This window comes from Larus michahellis, chromosome 3 (assembly GCF_964199755.1).
Source record: "Larus michahellis chromosome 3, bLarMic1.1, whole genome shotgun sequence".
In the NCBI taxonomy this organism is placed as follows: Eukaryota; Metazoa; Chordata; class Aves; order Charadriiformes; family Laridae; genus Larus; species Larus michahellis.
The window spans coordinates 83,416,533-83,440,287 of NC_133898.1; the positions used below are offsets into that span (position 1 = coordinate 83,416,533).

The following is a 23,755-nucleotide window of genomic DNA, read 5'->3' on the forward strand; positions in this document are numbered from 1 at the left end:
AGTGATCAAAGTAAACTCAATAATGGAAAGAACAATGGCAAGATAGACATATAGACATATAGCCTCTGCTAGGATATAAGCTGGGAAAGCTGAGTACATGCTTGGATGAAATTGTATAGTTTTGCCACCCCATGAAAAAGGCACATGCTTGCAGTAATTAAATAATACGTTGATGCTACATTTCCAGCAAAAAAAAGTGCTCTATGGGTTTTGATTATTGTAAATGATAAATATAAGTTGTATTTGGGCTCAATATACATGAAAAATTGAAATACAATGTTGTACTGCTCATATAAACAGGTCTTGCAAACCATGTGTTAAAAATGAAAGAAATACATAGCTATTTAGATAGAAGAAAACTATTTAAATAGAAGAGGAAAAAATGAGTATCTATTTGCTGAATTCAGACTATAACAGATTAAATATTTTTCTTTCTATTCCTGTAATAATTGAATGCATATTCTCCTGCCCCAAAGTGTTACTGTATAACAGATATTTTTTACGATACAACGAAATAAATACCTTATTTAGCTGATTTGTTAATCCCTCTTGAAAATTCTTTGATTACATTAATATGCATAAAAATATAATAGGTTCAGGGCTCCCAAGGGAGCCTGCTTTTGTCTAATTCATGTTAACTTTCCTTTCTTGTAGATTTTTGTGTGTCTGCAGTTTCTGCTTACTCTAATTCTACTCTGTGTGGATCAAAAGAGCTAATTGAACTTAGCATGTAGATCACGCCACCTCATCCTGATGAATCAAACCATGTAGGTGGAGCTCCATCAGTAGGAGTTTGTAGGAGAAAGGCAGCAGAAGCACATTCTCTGAGAGCCCTGGGATTCAGGGTCGCGTCCCAAACCATGGCTGGCCAAGCCCTTCTAGAGGGTAGCTTGGCAGGTGGTTCTGCCAGCAGAGGGTTTGGACCCGAATCATCATTCTGCAAGCCACAAATGTTATTAAGCGTTGTCATTGACCGGGAAAAAGACGGGATGCTCCCAAAAGCTTGTGGGAGCAGTAGGGTTTCACAGCCGTTATTCTGCTGCTGTGGATTCCCAGGCAATTTTATTCAATTGTCAGTTCTACCACAGCTCCTAATTTAAGGGATCTGTGGTGCATTGTGAGGACAGGACTATTTCCCTACTTCACTGGGGTTTGGAAGATAAATGATGACAAAAGATAGATGATTAATAATTCAGACACTAAAGTCATATAAATAAACAACTGTAATAAAATAGTGGCAAATAACTATTTTAGCAGTGAATCTCATAGTTTTCACTGTATTCACTAGTAACCTTCCATCCAAACTTGTGTAAAGCCTGGGGGAATATAATAATTTTCTGGGAGTAAGGTACGCTAGGCTGAGAAAGACACTGAAACCAAAAATCCCATTTCATGGATAAATGCTCTAACTATGTCATTGTACAGAAGTGGGCAGCACCATCACCTTCTGTAGCAACCACATGTCCTAGGCGAGCATTAAAGCATCTCAGACCTGTGAAAGGAGGTGAGTGGGTCCCTGTCCCCACGCAGGGATTCTGGCTGGATGACCCTGAGTAGCTGGTGGCCTCTCGGAGCCGGGGCTCGGTGGAGGTGAGGCACACATCTCTCTTTAGCATTTCCCATGTGTAGGTTTTAGTGACTCCTTAGAAGCGTACAGGACAATCGGGATACCCAGCGCTGGGTTTGGACTTCCAGGGGACAACTTTAGGACATGGCTACAAGGGTGGGATACCAGCAGGTGAGCTTTGGGAGGGGTTTAAAACACATTAGGTATGATCCCGCATCTTCCCATATGCATTCTCTTACGCTGGGGTAAACACAAAATAACTTATCCCGTAACAAAAGGGAAGCAAGCCAGTTCACATCTGCTACGATACACAAGGATGAGTATCAGCAGTTACCAAAAAATAGCTGGGAGCACTCACTTTGTTTCATGTGCTTTGTTCAAGTAAGTCATTCATCTTAAAATCCTTAAATTTTTTACTGAATCCAGTTGTAGCAGGTATTCTATTTTCCAAAAAGATTTAGCTTAGATAAAATATTTTGAATACTTATTTTGCATATGAAGGAAAACTGTCACGTTTTTCATTTACAGAAAGGTCGGATCCTGTCAGATGACCTTTTTAAGCAGATCTCCCTAGTGAGGTGAATGGGAGTAGTTCTTAAACACCGGTCATACAGCACCGCGCTCTGGTTTTCACTGCGTCTCCATCTTCTTGTTCAGTTATGGCTTTTCAAAAACATAGTGTCCTTTATATACATATATATATATATATATGTTCATATTTTAAAGAACTATGGAGTAATGATTGGTAGGAAAAATACAATAAATACTGATATTCTGAAATCAGATATGGAACATCAAATATTTTTATACTGGTTTTGGTTTTACAAATTAGTAGTACTTTTCTCTTTACCATAGTCATTGCCATTTGAGTTCTGAAACTGCTTTGTACAGTGGTATACGTACTACATGCAAAAGCAATAATCGTATATATAGAATATCTGTATGGGGTGTGGGTGTGTGTGTTGCTTTTCTCTTCACTGAACAAAGAAGTATAATAAACATTCCTCAGAAGACTGGTCTTACTGAAATTAGAGGAATTTTTTTTTTCTTAAATCTGTGTTTGTGTTTACTATCACTGATCACTCAAACAGTAGCAAGACGCAGTGGAGGTATAATATAACTCTGCACACATTTTAATAGTCGTTTACAATACGCACAGCTGAAGTCCAGCCCCTGGGTGTACAAAGCAGCATAGTTGGGCTGGACGGTAAATGCAGACCAGACGCTCATTAGTGGTTGATGCCGACTCTTCTGACATGCTAGAGGAGGCAGCTGATCCAGAAATTGGGTTCTTATTATCTCCTTGAGAGTTATGCTCAAGACGAGAAGTATTTCAAAGACTCTTCTTTAGGACTGCTAATCCGATCAAGTGCATAAAATGCTCCTGCTTGATACTTGGGCTACATCAACCTGTTCCCGTGCATTTGGACTGAACTTGTTTTGTCCCCGCTCTCCCTCTCTTCTCTCTGTGTCTTTTTGCAAAGAAAAACTTAACTTCAAATGAGCTACCTTATAGCCATTCACAGTTCTTCTGAGCTAATCTATTTACCTTTTCTTCCCCCTCACAGCGTGGAGTATTTTCACTCTCAAATCCTACATGCTTTCTCTGACGCTTGTTTAAATAATCCCATAGACTCATCTTCTGCCTCCCCCACTTCCTCTTCGTCCTCCTTCCTCAGTTTTTAAGTTAGATTTTTTTGATTTTTTTTTTGAGTTCTTTCTGTCCTTCTGGATATGTTAAACACTTGTTATTTGGTTCCTTTTTTGTCTTGAAATGAAATTCTAAATCCTCATCACTAACTAAAAAAAAAATTCTTAGAAAATGGTAGTTTTTAGTGAGGCTAATATACAACGTCCTGGGGATCGAAGCCTAGCCTTCACTTCTCACAAACAGCCACTGGTGAATATTGAAATGCACACCTAAAAAGGACTAATATTGCAACAAAACATTAATTCCCATTGTACCGACAACCAAAAGCACGCGTACATTTATACTCTGACAGTATTTGCAATTCCTTTGGTTTATATAGACGGGCTCAGAGGCTCACATAAATCCACAAAGATCTCCGCAGAGAGCTGGGGTTGAGATGGATTTACTTCAGGATTAGCACAGAAATCTTTAGGCGTGATCGTTCCGAAGGTTCTTTGTGCGTGGAGGTTGGCCAAAAAGGGAACAGAGAAATCGCAGGCGGTTCAACCAGCGCTGCCAAATCCGCTGTAGCGGGGACCCCTGAGAAACGGGCTGTCCCCCAGCGAGGGGATGGATGCGATGTAAAAGCACTGCTTTATTACTTATCTTCCAATTAGTTACAAATTATTTTACAAATTATTACAGCTGCTTCAAATTAAACAAGAGCAACATGTTGATAGCAATTTGAGTCCCGGACAAGCGATGTGCTCAACCCCCCTCCCCGGTACTCCTCTCTTTCCAGAAACAAGCAGAGCCACTGGGGACAGGCTCCCCGTGATTCCCCGTTGCCAAGCTGCCCCGGTAGGGCACTGACAGTCGCACCATGACCCCAGCCTTAGGAAATCCAATCGGTTTTATAGCAGCTCTCCTGTTGGGTTTGGTTTTTTTTTTTTTTTGGAAACCATGTGATTTAGGGAGAACTAGAGCAAGCGGAGCAGGACCTTCCAGCAACGGTCCCGCTTGCGAGCGGCGCGTAGGCTTGCATATATTCATAGAAATCATTCACTGAGTGATTTCAAATAATGAACATACAAATTACATTGTCAGCAGGAGAGTGCTCACGCATAATTCGGGAACAGGGATAATTGCGAAACGTGATTGAATAAATTGTTCTCTGTGCACAGTTTAGATAACTTTAACAGCAAACAATTTTTCTCTGCCCTTACACCTCAGGAATGCGTACCCTTTGCATAAACATCTACGACAATCAGCGCATCTGTTAAAACTTGGGTACTTCGACAGATCATTTTAGAAGAAAGTTGGCTCCTGGCTCTAAGTTTGCAACAACCAATTCCAACAGTATCAGTCAGACACTTGGAAGCCCCGGGATAGCACGTTTTGTATCTCTGATTCAAAAGAGGTTCACAGATAGATAACCCTTCCTGTATAAACAGGAGATACCCTCCCCGCAGAAGCAGCACGGGAAAACTTGCCAGACTAGATTGCGATACATCAGAAAGCGGCTGTCGAGGGTCTGAGGTAAAAATGCACCAGAATATACACACTCCTCTTAAATAAACCTCCAGGATATTGAAGGGCTGAGAGGGTATTTATCACTCACAATCTCTTCTACACAAACTTCCCTCTCATGAAACATAATTCTTGAGGACGCTTTCAGGCAAAACCCAAACTTTTTTTTTTTTTCCCCTGTGGAAAATATGTGTAATTTTTCAGTTATACAGCCCATAATTTCAGCAGCCGGGATGGGATTTGTCTCACTGAAACGCAGCACTTCTGAACTATGCCAGCATATTTCATCCCACTCCAGACAGTTGTCAAACACACATGGGATTAACTGCTTTCTGAAAGAGCCCCTTTGCATTGTCTATAGAGGGACTTTAAAAGATTAATTTTGAGTAGGCATCTTTTAGCCTGTAGATGCTGAGAACGCTTCCTGAACCTATAAATGGAAACATTTCATAGATCTTGCCATTGTCTGAAAATAGCCTTGTCAGCCTGGCACATCTGTGATCCCGAATGCAAAGCATTTGTTTTCTTCAGTGAAAACTTTGCCTAAAAAAGGCTGCGGAATCGGGCTCTCATGCGGAAGAGGCAGAGCGATTGCAATTTTCCAAAAAAGTTACTTTATAGACTGCTTAATAAAGTCTTTCGCTGCCCGGCTGGGCTGAACTGAGAAGCGGGAGAGGGAAGCTCCGGTCTCAGCTGTGCTTCTGAACTCCCGCCTCACCTCCCCTGAGCCACATCTCCCCGCGCCCGCAGCGTGCCGTATTTCCCTGGTAATACAGAAGAACAGCCAGGCAGCAAGAGGTTGGGGTATACTGTCGAAGACCACAGGGCAGGTCGATGGAGATAAGGACCGAGCCTGAGCAATTTGCAACATCCACGTGAGATTTTCTACGGCAGACCATTACTGTGGAGAATAACTAAATAATTGGGGAAAGTACTTAAGCTGTCAAGACTTTAATAGCAAGAGAGAGAAACACGACAGAGAGAAAGCCTGCATCAATGAGCGGCTGTAATACCATTAGACCTGTCTCTGCTAACGAAATGCATCAATTCAACACAAATCTCTAAAAATTGATCTGGCTATTTGAAGGCAACTCCTCATCAATGTAGACGCAAACAGTTTTTATTTCTTGCCCCTGTCAGATTAATTTATATTAGCACACTTCAATGAACTTGTACTTTATTGACCTAGATAGAAGGTTAAACCAACTCTTTAATTCTTTACAGTGGTTTAATGGTAGGACATAAAACTGATTTAATTAAACCAGCCCATCCTCCTACAGTACATGACAACTTGGTTTAAGAGAATAAACTGTACTTAATACATACTACTTAGAGAATGTTTACGTTATCTATATAACTATAGACAATGTTATCTATGTTATCCAATATTATCTATACAACTAAAGGTTAAGTAAAATTATGGCCATTAATACCTGCATAAGACTATATGCTATTCTCTATATAAAATTTATGCTAGTGATTCTATTAGAGAGAAGAAGCACCAGACTAGAGCCCTTCAGAGCCATGTCTATGCTCTTCATCTGCTTATGGTCCTCCTGGAGGGCCAGGAGATAGGGGCAGCTCTCAGATCCTCCCTCATTTCTCTCTTTCTGCTGGCAGCCGTATGAGATACCCCCATCTACATTACCCACACAACCCTGGTTCTTACTGCTCCACTGCACAGGGAAAATGACATTTAGTCACGAATATACGGAAATAAAAAGACCCCAAGAGACTAGCTGCAATCAGGAAAAAGTTCTACACCTTCACACGGCTGCAAATATTAGTTAATTGCCAGGCTTTCCTAGCTAGGATTTTCTGCATTGGGTTAAGCAGATACCGTTTATCCCCAAGGCTCCCCACAAAACCAGAGAAGACCTGGAGGGTAATGAGAGAAGTACAAAAACGCTATAAAAGACACAACTAGTACAGCAAACTGTGCTTCTCCAATGCATAACATTCTGTAACGAGCTAGAATATGCTTACACGTCAGTCTAGATTTGTATAGGATCCCTCTGACAGGCTGCTTTGTGCTGCTTTTGGAAGCTACTTGGCTTTGCTCCAGCAAGCATAGCTAAATATTATCAATCTTCTCAATCACACGCTAGATGCTATCTCTCATGACCGTTCCTGTGGCCATGTTATCCTGACTCGCTCTTCCTACCCTTTTTCCAGCTCACTTACTCTGCATACCTCAGGAAAGAGCGAATACACCCACAGGAGTGACTGGCCAGTCAGAGGACACGCAGTCCCAAATCAAGTCCTCCATAATAAATTCATAATACATTTTGGAAAACCAGGTCTTATGTCAGGCAGCGGGATTCATAAAAACCCTATTCACATGGCACACATCACTGGAAAGATCCAGATCTCTTGTCCAAGATGTAAAGCCAAGAACAACCATAACAGAGCTGGAGCCTCCCGGGACACATGTTGATATGTATGTGTATAAACAGTTACTGCGAAAATTATTCAGGATTTTGTCTTCTTCTTTCCAAAAATATTTAAGTATAATGCTGACCATATGCTCTCAGCTGCTGAAAAAAAAGACCCTCACTTTGTAGCTGGCTCATCAGAATGTATTGCAAGAGATTTTCTGCCTTTGCAGTCCTCATTTATCACTGACAGTCAGGTTCTGGGATGGGCTGGGATGCCCATAGGCTGTATGTGCAATGCCTTTAATTGCTGGATGCTCCACGTCAACATCCTGGAGATGAAGGCAGGCTCGGTGGCTACTTTGCCCGTCCTGCAAGACTGGCGGTGCAGGAGAGGGCTGCAGAGCAGTCTGCCGACACGCAGGGACACAAGCGGCCAGCTTTGGAAGCACATCATTTCTGGGAGCTGTCAAGCTGCCACACTGAGCAAACTCAGTGACATTTCTTAAGCGTTACGCTCGTGACAAAGCAACTGCAGCAGGTGCCAAGAAGAGCAGTTTTATGAAGGCTGTTGCGGCTCCTTGACTCACCATATAGGGGAAATACTGCTTGCCGCTCGTTTAGGGGAGAATGCAGCTCTTCTAATTTTAACCACCCAAAAGCGAGGCGCATTGCCTGAGCTCGGGGTTCACTCTGCAGTGAATGGAGGCATCTCCGTGGGGTGATTCACCCCATGTTTTAAATCACAGAATCATAGAATTGTTACAGTTGGAAGAAGCCTTTAAGATCATCAAGTCCAACCATTAGCCTAGCACTGCCAAGGTACCATTGAACCATGTCCCTCAGCACCACATCTACACACCTTTGAAATACCTCCAGGGATGGCGACTCAACCACTTCCCTGGGCAGCCTGTTCCAATGTTTGACACCACTTTCAGTGAAGTTTTTCCTAATATCTAGTCTAAACCTCCCCTGGCGCAACTTAAGGCCATTTCCTCTTGTCATAGAAGCACAGGATGGTTCAGGTTAGAAGGGACCTGAAAGATCATCTAGTTCTCCCCTTATCTACCAATGCTGTGGCAACATTGTAGAAGGCCACCAAATTTGTCAGGCATGACTTGGCTTTAGTGAAGCCATGTTGGCTGTCACCCATAACCTCCTTATTTTCCATGTGCTTTAGCAGAGATTCCAGGATGATCTGCTCCCTGCTCCATGATCTTGCCAGGCACAGAGGTGAGACTGACTGGCCTGTAGTTCCCTTGGTCTTCCTTTTTCCCCTTTTTGAAAATGGGGGTTTTATTTCCCTTTTTGCAATCAGTGGGAACCTCACCAGACTGCCACGACTTTTCAAATATAATGGAAAGCGGCTTGGCAACTTCATCTGCCAGTTCCCTCAGGACTCGTGGATGGATTTTATCAGGTCCCATGGACTTATGTACCTTCAGGTTCCTCAGATAGTCCTGGACCTGATCTTCTCCTGCAGTGGGTGGTTCTTCATTCTCATAGCTCCTGCCTTTGCATCCTGCAGCTTGGGTGGTGAGGTTGGAGCCCTTACCGGTGAAGACCGAGGTGAAAAAGTCATTCAGTGCCTCAGCCTTCCCCATATCCTTGGTGACCAGGTCTCCTGTCTCCTTCTGGAGAGGGCCCACATCTTCCTTAGTCTTGCCTTTATCCCTGATGTACTTATAGAAGTTTTTCTTGTTATCCTTGATGTCCCTAGACAGATTTAATTCTATCTGACCTTTAGCTTGCCTGATCTGGTTCCTATCGCCTGTTACTTGGGAGAAGAGGCTGACCCCCACCCCTCTACACCCTCCTTTCAGGTAGCCGTAGAGAGTGGTAAGGTCTCCCCTCAGCCTCCTCTTCTCCAGGCTGAACCACCCCAGCTCCCTCAGCCGCTCCCCCATAAGACTTGTTCTCAGGTGCCTGAGCTGGGCACTGCTCCGTGCTCGCAGGCTCCAAACCGGGAGGTGACGCCCGCAGTCGAACCGGGAGAACCGGGCCGGCCGCCGAACCGCGGGACGCTCCCCCCGCCCCGCAGCGCCCCCTGGCGGCCGCGCCTGGCCCCGCACCGCCCGCAGCCCCCCGGGGCGGGCGGGAGGCGCCTGCGCGCTGCGGCCGCTCGGTGCCGGCCCCGCAGCTGGCGCCGCCCGCAGCCTCCCGCCGGCTTCTGCCTATTTTAGTCACGGCGGCGGCGGAGGGGGGGGACGCGGTGCCGGCCGGAGGCGAGGTGCGGCAGCCTGAGCCCGTCCCCGTCCCCGTCCCGTCCGGGCGCGGCGGCGTCCCCCGAGCGGCCGGGAAACTTTTCCGGGGTCGCGGGGCAGGTAAGGGGCGCTCCTGGCACCGGCCCTGCGGCGGGGAGGCTGGGGAGCGTAAGCCGCCGGAGGGGCTTTGTACCGCGGTGGCAGCAGGGGGGCTGGCTGCGGGCGGCAGCCTCCTCTGGTCCCTCTGCCCCCGGGGGTGGGCGCCGGGCTCCGTGCGGGACCTGCCGTGCCGCCGGCGACCCGGGTGGAGGCGGGGGACGGACACGAACCCCCTGCCCCGGTGTCCGCGTTGCCCGTTCGGGCACGCCGGGGCTCTCCAGGTCCCGGTGCCCGGGCGCGGTGCTGCCCGCTCCGGTCACCGCCCCGACGGGCGCCCCGGGAACGGGGGGCTCCGCCGGTGCCCTTCCTGCGGGCGGCACCGCCTTGGGAAGGGCTTCTCGGGGAGCGGGGGGAAAGGGACGGGTTGCTTGATCTTTATTTTTTTTTTTTTTTCATTTACAATTTTTTTGAATAAAGGATGGTTTTGGTACTGGCGCGCCGCGGGGGCGCGGGCGGAACGCGGGGCTGGGGGGCGAGTGAAGCGCTGTGGCCGCGTCCCTCGGCGCGGGCTTTCCGCGCATCCCCGCGCAGGGCGGTCACGGCGGAGAGCGAGCCCGAGCGCAGTTAGCCAACTTCCACGGCCGTCCTACAGCTGCGCATTGAGCGCACCTACGAGCGTTCCTCACCGTACGGGTGTTTTTCTTCGCCGCGCAGAACGAAAATGTTGTTAAATTTTTCTCTAGGAATAAAAGCGTAGAGGGAGAGCAGCAAATTTCTATAGCTAATGACGCGTTTAGTGGAAACGGACTTGCCCCAAGGAGCATATTGAAATACATCTTTTGTTATACCACTTTCCCATTCGCTCCTACTTCATTATGAAAAGGAAATTGGTAACTTAAACTGTAATTAACTTAATTATGCCAGCACTAATAGTTTGTCTTCAGCTCACAAAGGCAAAGGAATTGATTGTCTAAATTCTCTGTGCAGCTTTTGTGCTATGAGGCCATAGAAAAGTAGTTAAAGTTCTGCAGATGTGATTATTTATTTTTTTTTTAAAAAAAAGCTTGTTTGGTTCTTCTCATTATTTTTTTCTTTAGACTCACCAAATCCATCTACATAAATGATGGACTGTAAGGTTGCAATCACTGTAAATTTATACAAACGTATTCAAGCAAAGCTTTAAGAAACTCACTTGAATAATGTTGAACGGTAAAGCTGTGGGATATGAATAATCTCAAAGTGGATGACAGCGTGAGTGGGACACTGTGCACTGTCCCCTGTCAGCTTGGCTGACCCGTTCTCCTGCTAGAACCAACTGTTATAAACTTTTCTGCTACATCTCTCTTCTGTGAATGTTGTGTAGGTATCCATAAAACCCCTGGTTTTTTTAAAGGCATCTCTGTGCCTGAAGATTTAGGGACTAAATACTTGTCGGAATGGCTGTCAGAAGTTTGGCCTCTTGTATAAGGATGTCCTGAGCATAGAAAAACAGAATAAGCTCAACTCATTTGCATTCTGAGAATTTGTATTTTCAGACCTAAAACCATAATCTGTTACCTTAACTCTATATCAAATTCATGCACACACACAAAAAAAATTAATAGGCTTTATTGTTAACTATACTAATTTCTATTAGATTTAATGTTAAAGTATCACTGAGTGGAGCGTTGGGTGTTTTTTTGTGGTTTGGACAACAGATTGGCTTGAGTATTCAATCAGCTACATTTTCAAACTCTTAGTTTGGTAAATCTAAAACCATATGAAGGAAAAATTACTCTACTGGATATTAAAAATATTCTTTTAATTATTTGTCTTATGCTCCATAAGGCGTACATTTCAGTTGACACTGTTTCTCCATTTTTTTTCCAAAATTATTTGACCATATTGGTTGCATTTTTAGCTTCTGATATTAATTCATGTTTTCATGTATTGAAGACTTAAGCATAAGACTTTGAAATTATGCTGTATTAATCCTTAGCACACGTAACCCTAAATTGAAGTCTTAAAGGCTTGATTCTGTATTTCCAAAATTAATTTTTGGCTCTTTGAGGTAGCAGAGGGTCGGAAATGACAATTGGTCGTTCATCTGTTGAACAGGAGATTTTTTGCTAATTCTTCAATGTTATTTGACAACAGTGGACGTTAGGAGTGAAGAACTGGATCTAAAAGTTATGGAGTTACTACTCTGAATATTTGTCTTTCTGGTATTACCTATGGACAAGCATTTTAGGTGGGAGTTTGTAACTCTGCCCGCCTGCCTTTTTTTGTTGGTTCTCAAACGGGCTCCCTAGTTGCAATTCATGGGCAGCTCTCCTTCAGAGCTGGTGTCGTAGTCTGTCCTTGTGTCACTTTGCAGATAGCATCAATCTATTTCTGCCAGCTTTAAAATACCATCTTGACAGAGAAGTTCTGCAGCTTTCTGCTGTTTTCCAGTACGTTAACTGTGCTGCAATGTTTTTTTGTGAGTAGTAAGTTAAGCTCAAATGTATTCATACAAAGACTTCAAGGTATTAAAGAAAAAGCTTATAAAAAATGGACATGGCTAGATTTAGGTTCCTAGCTTCTAATTTAGGCAACTAAGTAGGTGGTCCAGACTTTCAAAAGCATTAAACATCCTGTTTTTTCAGCTGTGGACACTTTATTGTCAAAGGCTTTAAAGGACTTGGTCAACACTTGTTGGAGAAACATCTTCCTGTTATGACAGTTTATGGCTGGTGGGTTGTGGCATCAGTATCTGCAGCTGACGAGGGGAGCTGTGTTTTAGAATAGAATCGTCTAGGTTGGAAGGGACCTTTAAGATCGTTGAGTCCAACCATTAACCTGCCACTGTTTTGGCTGGGTTGCGAGGATAATGAGATAGTCATGTGCTGTGTAGTTGACCGGGCTCGTTGGGTTTCCAGTCTTCAAATGCGTGATGCTTTGCAGCCAAGTCTTAAAGTGAAGTAGCCTCTATTCTCCCAATGATATAGTACAGAATTTTGCTATTCAAAAAAAAAAAAAAAAATAAAGCACCTGGAAAGCTTGGTGGATTTGTAATCAGATGCAGCTGAAGCTACTTCTTGCAACCTATTTTGGTCTGGAGATGAGTTGATGGACTTAACGGCTTGTTCTGCATAGGTATGTGAGTTTGGTTGTCTTGTTCCGTTACCACAGGATGGCGTTAAGCGGTGCTTTTACTGGCAGATGGCCAGGCAGGGAAAGACTGAATGTACGTGGAAACTCAACTGATGACTTCTTGCAAGGGATCTGGAGACCCTGCTCCTCCAGCGTAAGGAGTTTGTATTGTTTGAAAACAAGAGGAGCACGATCGTGAGACGTGTGCAAGATGAGCACAAACGCAGTTACGCAGAGTTAGCAATTATCCGCTGTTTATGAGCGCATTAAAATGCCAGTCCTGCAGCCATGTATGGGCTCGTGCTTTGGCTCTGCGTGCGAGCGGCTTTGTCAGGACAGTGAAACTGCTCACGAGGCTCTTGTCCCTAAATCCATGCGGAAGAGCTGAAGGAAAATAGGAGGGTGTTTCGATGGTGCCTGTATGATACCTGGACCGTGAATTTGTTTGGACACCGTGATTATTGGTAAAAATTTAGTGTTTCTTTGGCATAAACAGATTCTACACATTTTAGTTAATCTTTGCGAATAACCAACACAGGAATGAAAAGAGGAAAGTGAGCTTTTATGAAATAAATGAATTATGTATTTTGGTAAGAATTAGATTTTTAAAAAAAAAAAAATTTTTATTGAAAATCATTTCTATCCAGAGATTGTGTACACAGTATTCGTGCTGGTGTTCGATCCTGCAAGACACCTCTGTGTGTTCTGTAGCGTGCCTTGGCTGTGACAGGCTCTAAGCATCAGAGAGCAACTATCAGAAGGTTGAGGTTTTCTTTCTGATTTCTTTCTTCCCACTGCTTTAAATAGGGCTTGAAAAGACTGATTAATTTCAGAAGTCGTCCAGCTTGCTTATGCCTTGTGCACGAGTCGATTGGGGAGGGGAAATGAAAAAAAGAATGCGTGAAAATGAAGCAACTCAAAATTACTTCGCGGCGCTTTCAAGTAACAGAGAAACGCTGAGCGTGTTCCAGTCTGCAGGAAATATTGAGTGTCTTAACTGTGACTAGAAAAATCTGCCGAGCAGATGAATTACATGACGGTTAGTAAGCACACACGCACGGCAGGGACATGCAGTGTCTCCACAGAATTTACTTGAATGCAAATCCCACCGCGTTGCGTGTTATGGAGGCTGTTTGCTCAGGGATAGGGGTGTGCATTTCGTTAACGCGACTCCGGCAGAGCTCCATAGGATCCCTACTGCTGCGGCAGTGGGGGACCATACGTGCCTCGCTGGAAGCAGAGTTCTCCCGTGTTTCTGACAGCCCATCTAGGAACAGTCGTGTGCCTCCAGATGGGAACTGCTCTGGGCTGAGGAGACCTTCTGGAGTGCTTGTAATGCTGACTGCAGCTCCCTAGAGAGACCAGCCCTTAAGATTTTAAAGGTAGTGTCTTGAAATCTAGTTTCTCTCTGTAGTTTGTTTTTCACAGGAATTTTTTACTTTGCATTGGGAAGATATTCGCCCATGGACATTTTCTTTTTTTTTTTTCTTTTAATTGATGTGAAAGGAAAATATGCTGGACTTATTATTATGACAACAAAACACCCCTATGTATATTTAGATTAGAAATCAGCTTTCTTCACTGTCCTGTTTTCTCCATGAGTTCCAGAGACAACCAAAGGTCTTGCAAGCTTGCTCATCACTAGGTAGACCAAGTGATTTCGCTGAAAGACTGGCAGCCTTGTCATAACTCAGCAGCTTGGGCATCTCCCTTTCTGCTTTGGTAGCATCTGATCAACTAGGAGAAACAGTAGTTTTTATTTACTGGTCTCAAAAGTGGTTTGGGGTTTAGGGTTGGGTTTTTTTTGCCTATTCTGGTTAATGTGTGCAAGATGGTATGTGGCTTAGGAGACCTCCAAATGATCCTGAAAATTCTGTAAGAAAGCCAGAAGTTGAGGCTGTCTCTGGTTTTGATTTTTGTATGGTTTGTTGGCTGCTTTTTTTTTTTTTTAATCAACCAAGCAGCACATAGTCCTTCTTTGAGACCTTCTATTCCTTATTTAGAACAGCAGCTTTGCATGCCATAAAGGAGACACAAACTACACAAGCCTTTTCTTTTTTTTTTGTTTTTTTCCTTTCAATTCTCAGCTAGGTTGTTAAGTTCTCTTAAATATTTACTTTGCCTAAGATCGTGGACCCATTCAATAAATGCCAGACCGAAACATAATTTTTATTTGTGTAGGACTAGGAAGAATACACAGGATGTTGTACTGAGCAATGACAGTCATAGTAGCTAGTGTTCAAGCAGTGTTGTTTATGTGTGTATGTCCAAATTTTGAAATGTACCGTTCTTCAAGCATAGCGCTTCGGTGAAAAAGATAGTAAAGCATTACTGAAATATAGATCTAGCTTAACCTTTTAAACCATTTGTAGATTTCATTTTTTTTTCCCCATGAATGATAATGGGAAATATATCCTGGGAAGAGAGAAAATAAACCCGAATCCGTGCGTGTGTCTAATATATTTCAGTTTAATGCACAGTGATTTTTATTTTTTCCCCTCTGTCTCTCATTGCAGGAATCTCCAAGATGAATACTACAGCAATGAGCCTGCTCACTGTTACTCCACTAGGTTTTATTCCAGACGTAAAAAATGCCACCCTTGTGCCTTTCAATGAGACTGCATGTGAAAACTGGAAAGAGATTCATCATCTTGTTTTCCACATGGCAAACATTTGCTTTGCAGTTGGACTGGTTATTCCAACTACTCTGAATCTTCATATGATTCTTCTGCGAGCCCTGCTCACCATAGGTAGGAGAATTATTCTGGAGAGATTTGTGACCTTCGTGTGACAGAAATAGTGGTTTGTGACCATTACGGAGCTTTTCTCCTGATCCTTTCAGCTTACGGTGAAATTCCAGCATGTATTGACGGTCATTGAACTCTGCTGAAGGTGTTTTTGGTGTAAGTGGCGTTCTGTTCTGCTCCTGACAGACCTTTTCTAGAAAGGTTATATGTCTCTAAGCTGTTAAAACTTCCCAGAAATACAACTTTATCTTCAAACCTGGGTAGGTGTTGTCTAGAAAACAAGTGAACCCCCTTTACTTCAGACATGACTGGCTGCTTCAAATTCATTACATTCCAAATCATAGTCAAGTCTATGGATCTTTGAGACCTCCATTTTAGGTTTCAAGTATGGACATTGACTGGTATCTCTGCAATAGGTAAGGTTTTCCTTGAGAAACTTGATGTTCCTCCATGTGTTCTTTAAATGTGGGTTCAAACAGATGGCATTTGTGGATCACTAGCCTTGTTTTCATGGCCGATTTAGAAGCGCACGCTTTCAATATGGAGTGCAGTCTGTGTTCTCCTGAAATCAGCTGCATTTCCTCCACCACTGTAGGCATCTTGTGACACCAAAATTTGATTTCAGAGGAAAACCGAAGTTGGGCATGCTTGAGACTAAGCAAGCGTGGTTTTGTTTGTAATACTCTTGCAGTCCCACAGCTGTTTCAAAGGCCCTGTACTTTGTGTGGGACAAGACCTTTGTGATCAAAGGAGGAGTAGTGAGTTATTGCAGTACAAAAAAAGATAAACCTAGGTGTATCGCAACACAGAGCATGCTTAAGTGCTTTTAAGTGAGAAGGCTTATTTGTATAATAGTGTCGGTCAATTTTATGATAGAACTCCTGTGGTTGAATTTACAATGATCTTGCCTTTTCTTTTTTATAGCTATTATACTATAACTTATTCAAACAGACTGCACTGGTGACCAAGTTTCTGAGCATTGTAAGCCCTTTTGTCTGTGTAGTTCTCGTTTTAAAAGTGATGGGAGCCCTGCACTTGCTGAGCTTGCTGCTTTGGTCTGCAGGTCTAATTGCAGTTTGAAGAGATAAGGAATCTGTTTTGCAAGCCGAGATGGCAACTGGAAGCAAACTTATTCTGTGGGCAGCAGAAGTAATGAAGTCTGGTTCCTAGGGATCGGTCTCCTTTGCTTTGGTGACACTGCCCCGTGATATCACTCCCCTTCAGTAGTTCCAGACCTCGTATCCTCCCATCCCTTGTAGTCTTATTAACCAGCTGATCAAGTGTCATGTTGATTTTTCTGATCCATACATATCTGCCGTCTTACCAATCAGGAACCCAGACAGAATAGGCAATACTGAGTTCATGAATTTGGCATTGTCTTTGGGGGGGAAAGGGATGCTAATTTGGCACCTTCTCCTTTTTGTCTTTACATAAAACCTAGGGGAAAATGTATCTGACCTCTACAGCTACCTCTGTCAGATGGTAGGCTCACAGTTATCTGGGAGAGACTCACTGATGCGTAATCTATCATTTGATAAGTATTGTCTTTGTAGGCTAAAAATAGTATCCTTAATCATACAGAATGAATAATGACAATTGCTTTAAAGATAAAGCAACTAAAAAAAAAAAAGTGAGCATTTGAAATTTTCTCTTTGATGTCATAAAAGAGAATTCAAGTTCCTGCTGTGACCTTGTCAAAATGCAGCAGTGATGCTTCTTTTAAATTTTCAAAAATATCTGTGTATTACTTTAGGAGTTTGTTTTTTTTTTTTTTAGGCTCTTCTTGATCTAATAATGCAATACTAGTAATAAAGTTTTGTGAGCGACTTTATTTACTTTTTTAAATACTTAAGATATGATCTTCCCCTGTCCCATTTCTACTTCATTTTAGTAACAGACCGTGATGGGTTGCACCTTTCTTCTTTCCCCAGTCCTGGTCTGAATTATTGTCAATCCGGTATCGCGGTCCCATGCAATAGGAGTGCAGTCTGCGGTCAGCCTGCCCGCGGTGCCTGTCTGTAGCGTTGTCAGGATTAGCTCTGCTACCAGTGCACGCCTGGATCCACAGAGCCTAACTATGGTAAAGCTTGTAGAATATATTGCTTTTCAGTGTAATTACACCCGGTGGACACATTCTTGATGACTTTGTACGAATGTGTTTATTGTTCAGTGAAATTTAACTTCCTTTTTTTTTTTTAATTTTTACAGGGTGTGCATTGTTCATCATTTGGGCTACGCTCTACCGTTGTGCCTTGGACATACTGATCTGGAATTCTGTGTTTTTGGTTGTCAACCTTTTACATTTCATATACCTAGTGTATAAGAGAAGACCGGTATGTATAACAGCTAAATTGCACGAGCAGTCTAGTAAAGTGCAAGAAAAAGGAAGTTTTGCCCACGTTTACTGGACAAACCAATGAATTATACAGCAGTTCTTGAATTAGACAGGAGTTCTTTTGGGTGAAGTCAATTAGGTACTTCAGGAGGATCCAGATCAGAAATATGATCTGATGCAGTACATAATTATTTCCCTGAAATCCTTATTCTTGAAGAATGATTTGACTTTAGAAGTTACTGTTGGCTGGTTTTTTGGTTTTGGTGGTAAGGAAGGGGTTACATAGTTTCTTTGCAGAGAGACAAGAAAGGATAGTTTGGGGTTTGTGTGTGTTTCTTTTTTCCTTTTTTCTGTCACTTTCCCCATTCTCCCACACATGCATACAGACCTCCTGAAATAAAATCCTATTAAGATACTTAAAATTGAACATTCCAGCCAGTAATTTTTTTAATCCCTCCTAAAATCCTAATTTAACTTTCCTACCTCACTCTTAAGTCTCGAACATCCTCTGTGGCGGTGAAGGAAATGTATAAATTACAAGTGCCCTAGTAGACTGTTACTTCAGCGTAGAACCAAATGCTGATGCCCATTTATAAGTGACCATCACACTCTTTGCTTTGCTGACAAGTGCTTTAGCCCATATGTTTTGTACTGCCACAGTCCTTTTAAATGCAAATGGAAGGTGAGATGCTACCACCCTCTTTGAACATCTCTGGGACCTGGAGATAAGCAGCAAAATTAAGTAAGGTGTGGGAAGAGCAGTATTAAGTGAGGTGATCCTTCCTTTTATCCAGTTTAGTGCATTCATTGAGTTTTGAGGGTCACATCTGGGAATTTGGCAACTCCTTTTGATGCCTTCAGAAGGATGTGTTGGGATAACTTTCTTCAAATACACTGTAAGAATGCATTTGAAAAGTGTACCAAAAATACAGGATTCTCTGCCCTGCCTTCACCTAAGCATATATCCAGTAGGAAATCAATTTATTTTGTTAGTATTATTCATCGAGAATTATATTTGGTTTCTGCAAAATTATTAGCAACCTGGCCTTCTGTTGGTATATGCGCATCAAAACTTGATAATCTTTAATATAATAGTTGCTATTATGTGCCAGTCAAATATTAATGAAGTGCAAAGTGTTCAAAATGTTAATATTACATTCTGTTGTTTCGAAAAAATCTAAGGCAGATAGGTTTATAATGTGAAGATTGCAGGAATATATGGCGTTACATTATCAGCAGAATAATTTTGCCTTTGCCCCAGATCAGACACATTCTGGAATTGTATAACAGCTGGTACAAAAAAATAAAAAAAAAAACCACAAAACAAGCCCCAAACCAACTAGCTGGAAATAAGGTCTTCACCAAGTCTATGCAGCCTGTGCAAGAAGGCAGGTAGGAATTTAGCGACCTTCTCCTTTCTTGGCAAGGCAGCGTAGTGCTTGACCTCTGTCTTTCCTCAAGGATAGCTTAAAACTAGTTAGACTGATGTAGGCACTTATAGATGTGTAATAAATATTTCTAGCCATTTAAATTAGGCTCAGAGAGTAATCTTCCCAGTTAAAGGGTAAGTTCCTCCTTGGTTTGTATTGCTAATGCTATTATTTTGGACTATTCAATCCACTTATGTGTCATCATCAAGACACAGCAGCATGGTGAAACCGCACCGTATTTCTGCTACTCGGCCATGGCTGTGCTGCCCAGTGCACCACACAAGATAACAGTGGTGATAATGTGGAGCCAATGAAGCCAGACTCTACACAGGGACCTGGACAGGCTGGATCGATGGGCCAAGGCCAAGTGCATGAGGTTTAATAAGGCCAAGGGCTGGATCCTGCATTTTGGTCACAACAACCCCAAGCAACGCTACAGGCTTGGGGAAGAGTGGCTGGAAAGCTGCCCAGCAGAAAAGGACCTGGGGGTGCTGGTGGACGGCCAGCTTAACATGAGCCAGCAGTGTGCCCAGGTGGCCAAGAAGGCCAACAGCATTCTGGCTTGTATGAGGAATAGCGTGGCCAGCAGGAGCAGGGAAGTGATCGTGCCTCTGGACTCGGCACTGGTGAGGCCTCACCTCGAGTACTGTGTTCAGTTCTGGGCCCCTCTGTACAAGAGGGACACTGAAGCGCTGGAGCGTGTCCAGAGGAGAGCTACCAGGCTGGTGAGGGGTCTGGAGACCAGGTCATATGAGGAGAGGCTGAGGGAGCTGGGCATGTTTAGCTTGGAGAAGAGGAGGCTGAGGGGAGACCTCATTGCCCCCTACAACTGCCTGAAAGGAGGTTGGAGAGAGGTGGGTGTTGGCCTCTTCTCCCAGGCGAATAATGACAGGACCAGAGGAAATGGTCTGAAGCTGCGGCAGGGGAGGTTTAGGTTAGATATTAGGAGGAATTACTTTACTGAAAGAGTGGTCAAGCACTGGAACAGCCTGCCCAGGGAGGTGGTTGAGTCACCATCCCTAGAGGTGTTTAAGAAACGTCTAGATGTGGCACTTCAGGGCATGCTCTGAAGGGCAGAGGTGGTAGGGGTTTTTGTGTGTGTGTATGGTTGGACTCGATGATCTCAAAGGTCCTTTCCAACCATGAAGATTCTATGATTCTATGCTTGTGTCTGCAGTTAGATATCCCATGCAGGTACGCTGGCCTTCAGTATAGGCTGAGCTCATATTGCATTCTTTTCCCTCAATGAGGCCACCAAATTAGCATGTTCTGCTTCCATTCAACCCGCCTACCGACTTAGCTTTTTAATATCATCTTGATATTGTCCTTCGTGAAATGGGACAGGGATTGGCTAACACAGAAATCATTGCAAAAGGCAGGAGTGCCCAGCTGATATAAACTCATTTCCCTAGAAAACCAAGCCTCAAGACTTATCTGTATTTTTAAAAGTGAATTGTGGCATGTGTCCTTAGAACATGGATAATGGTCCTTGAGTTCATACCTATCCAACCCTTTCCAAAAATCTAAATAAAAGGTTATTGGAGAGTAAAGGGGCATCTTGGGAGGAGGACACACTGTTTTGTGCTTGTGTGTGTATGGGGAAAATATTGCCTTAAAATGTGTAAATCAATACTGAATCAAGAAAGAAAAACATTTTCTTCTGTGATTACAGTTGTATACTAAAAGCCATGTTAGCATAGGCTGGCGTTTTTTTTGTGCATTATAATATAGACTTCATCCTATTGAAGTGCCGGCTATTTTCACTAAATCCTCTAGTAAATTTGTTAGCAGAATTATTTGTAGGAGTTAAGATAAGTGATAGAAGTGGATGAAGTACTCTATAGGTGGGTTTAAAAAGAAGGAATTAATTAAGGATGTGAAACTTGGCTGATAAACTCTCAGTTGCCAAAGTTGGTAGAAAATTGCCTTTAAGAGAGGAAGGACTGGAGGACCAGCCTTTAACTTTGCTCTCCATTTCTGTAGCTCTTCCCCACTGGCTTTGCAACCACAGCAGAAGAGAGATGCTCGGCGCTTACATACACTGTGCACCAAACACAGGGTGCAAAACCACAGCTGTTCTTGTATAGAATAAACTAGAATGCTAGGCAGAGAACATTAGAGGAAATGTAGGAGAATAGGCTTTGGTGGACATCTTATAAAACACTGTGAAAGTTAAGGATTTCAACTTAAGTAGAGCCAGAGCAAGCTGTCAAAGGAAGAAGAATTTAAAGGAAATTAAAGAGATGGGAGAAAGGCTAGAATCTTTACCAGCATGGCTAAAAAAACCTGCAGAACAAACTCTGATGGGCAACCACAGTATATAAAAAGAGGCTAAAGGTTAAATTGCATCTGTCTACAATGAGTTGAAAAATTGAGTACATCTATGTACATGTGTTAACGAAGGAAGGGTTCTACCTACAGCAGTGTTCCTCCAGTGTGGAGCACAGATTCATCCAAAGGTTACCATCTGCTGGGCTACGTGACCTTTAAGACTTAAACCATAGCCAAGAATTAGTTCTGATATGCAAAGAAACAGCACTACATGGCTGGTCTATTAAGACTTAAAATAATTTTAGTATTTTTCTTTCCATTAAGTTTAAGAAATTACAGTACTTGTGAACATTACATGACAAATATTATACTGTTTTAAATGGTGTAAAATATAATATTTTGAGTAATTATTTTTAAATCAGGGGGTTTTGGTGGTTTTTTTGGTTTTTTGTTCTGGTTTTTGTTTTTTTTTTCAGAAACACCCCCTACACACCTTAACACTAACTCCTTTTTTAGGTTTAGTTCTCAGCTCACTGTCCAACAATAAGATGACACAGAAAGATTTTTTTTACTTTTTTTTTCTCAGAAAGACTTGAAACTTAGTGTAAGATAAGTCTTAACTTTTTTCCTTTAAAACTTTTATTCAAGGCCCATAATTTGGGCAGAATTTCTAAGAGTGAATAATAGTTGAGTTGCATAACAGCTTTGGGTGGGACAGGATGAGAAACACTGTGAATAGAAGACCATCCAGGTTTAGGTAAGTCCTGCATAAAGAAGTTTAGTATCTGGGTCTTATTAGAGCCTAACTAAATACTTCCCATGTCCTGGCAAGAACACCAAATGGTTCTTTGCACCCATCTTGATCCATGGTGTGGAATCTGTTCAGGCAGCCACGTTCCTACTTCTGTGCCTCTTGAGCGAAACCAGAGCAGAGCAGGACTTCTGAGGGGGCTTGTGCTCCAGCCACTGACATCCAAGAAATGGTTCAGCCACAGACTCTGCTGCTTGACTTCATAGACACTGAAGGAGCACTTGGACATCAAGATACCTGCTGGGAGGCAACCTAACAGCTCTGGCACTCACCTGAGCGCAGTGCCTGCCACACTCTGTGCTCGTGCATAGCTGTGTCCTGACTTGGAGACATCATCAGGGGACTTCTTCTGGCCGAGGTCCTGGGCTTGTGCTTGAGTCCAGCAACGTTTAGTGTTTGTGCTGGTGTTTTTTGGATATTTTTTTTTTATATACTCTCTAATCTGCTTAGTTCTTTGCATAACTCCCATTGCTGTATGTGATCATGGCCTAGGATTTGGGCTTTACTTTAAGGTAATGCAGACACCAAATTACAGTGAATGTAAAACTACTCATAGGTCCTTTCCAACCATGAAGATTCTATGATTTCACCTTTGTCCCTGTATGAATTTCTGGACTGGGGGTTTTTCTCTCTGTCCGTGGTAAAACAGCATTGTTCCGTAGGGAGTGATAAGGGAAACTTCTCAAACTAAAAATAAAGCATGGGAAAGATCTAATGCAAATTCTGGTTTGGACAGTGAGAGTACTTACAGTTGCCTTAACGAATGACAGATAATAATTAGTTGAAGTCAGCTGCATTTAAAATAAGTTTTATGAACCTATATGCTAACTCTGTGTATCCCACCATGATCAGAATATGGTCTTCCACCAATTCCACAAACAACGAAAGTGATGTGGTTGAATTGTAAGTTTCACCTTTCTTGTCTGGTCATGTGAAACTTCTCTGGCACCTATGTCATGGATAGTCATTTAATCCTGGCCTTTGTAGATGTGCATGCTTCTCTTTCAAAATAAGTTTTTGTGGGGGTAAAGCTTACAGCGCTTAGTTCAGATCAATGCCCCCTGCTCCATGCTCCAGATCTTGAGCGGAATGAGGGAGCTTGCAGGAATGATCTTCCATGTGAAGACTCCTAGACAGTCCTTCTGGTGAGACTGGAGTTGCTATCAGTAGAGCCATCCTAAGCCAAATGTCAGTTCTGTTGACTCTAAAATGTATGACTACATCTCGACATTCTCTATAATTTTGGATAGAGAACAAAGCAAACTCATGAAACTGCCACCACAGATGCCTTTACTGAATCTCTCTCTCTTTTTTCCCCCTCATCTTCTGCAATATTGAACTGCTTTCTAAAGACAGAAATGTGCAAGAAATAGAAACAGTGAAGTGTAGGAGGAATATCTAATACTTTTTAACTGGGAAATGCTCTACATAGAGAGCGACTGTTTTCTTAAGTTGTCTCAGTCACATTCCGATACTTGTACTGAAATATTAGATTGTTCAGGACGTGGGCGCTCTCAGAAACAAAAGGCCTTGGAGAGGAAGCACGTAATACTTGAGTCTAACGATTAAGCGCATTTTCAAAGAGTATGAATAATTATTTGTGGTCTTTACTTCTGCAGCAGTAGCTTTACCTTATGAAATA

At 42.8% G+C, this 23,755-nt stretch overlaps 1 protein-coding gene across 3 annotated transcripts in view; it reads left to right on the forward strand.

The window, feature by feature from the left end:
- POPDC1 (popeye domain cAMP effector 1) overlaps positions 1-23,755 on the forward strand; it is a 62,364-nt gene that overhangs the window by 19,095 nt on the left and 19,514 nt on the right. Inside the window, exons 1-4 of one of the 3 annotated variants that reach the window (XM_074581032.1) lie at positions 9,284-9,426; positions 13,327-13,558; positions 15,036-15,269; positions 17,475-17,599. In XM_074581032.1, coding sequence (XP_074437133.1) covers positions 15,047-15,269; positions 17,475-17,599 — 348 coding nt within the window. In that variant the 5' untranslated portion in view covers positions 9,284-9,426; positions 13,327-13,558; positions 15,036-15,046. Of the gene's footprint in view, positions 1-9,195; positions 9,427-13,326; positions 13,559-15,035; positions 15,270-17,474; positions 17,600-23,755 lie in introns of those variants that run through there. The other 2 variants (XM_074581031.1, XM_074581033.1) reach the window with 2 other exon arrangements.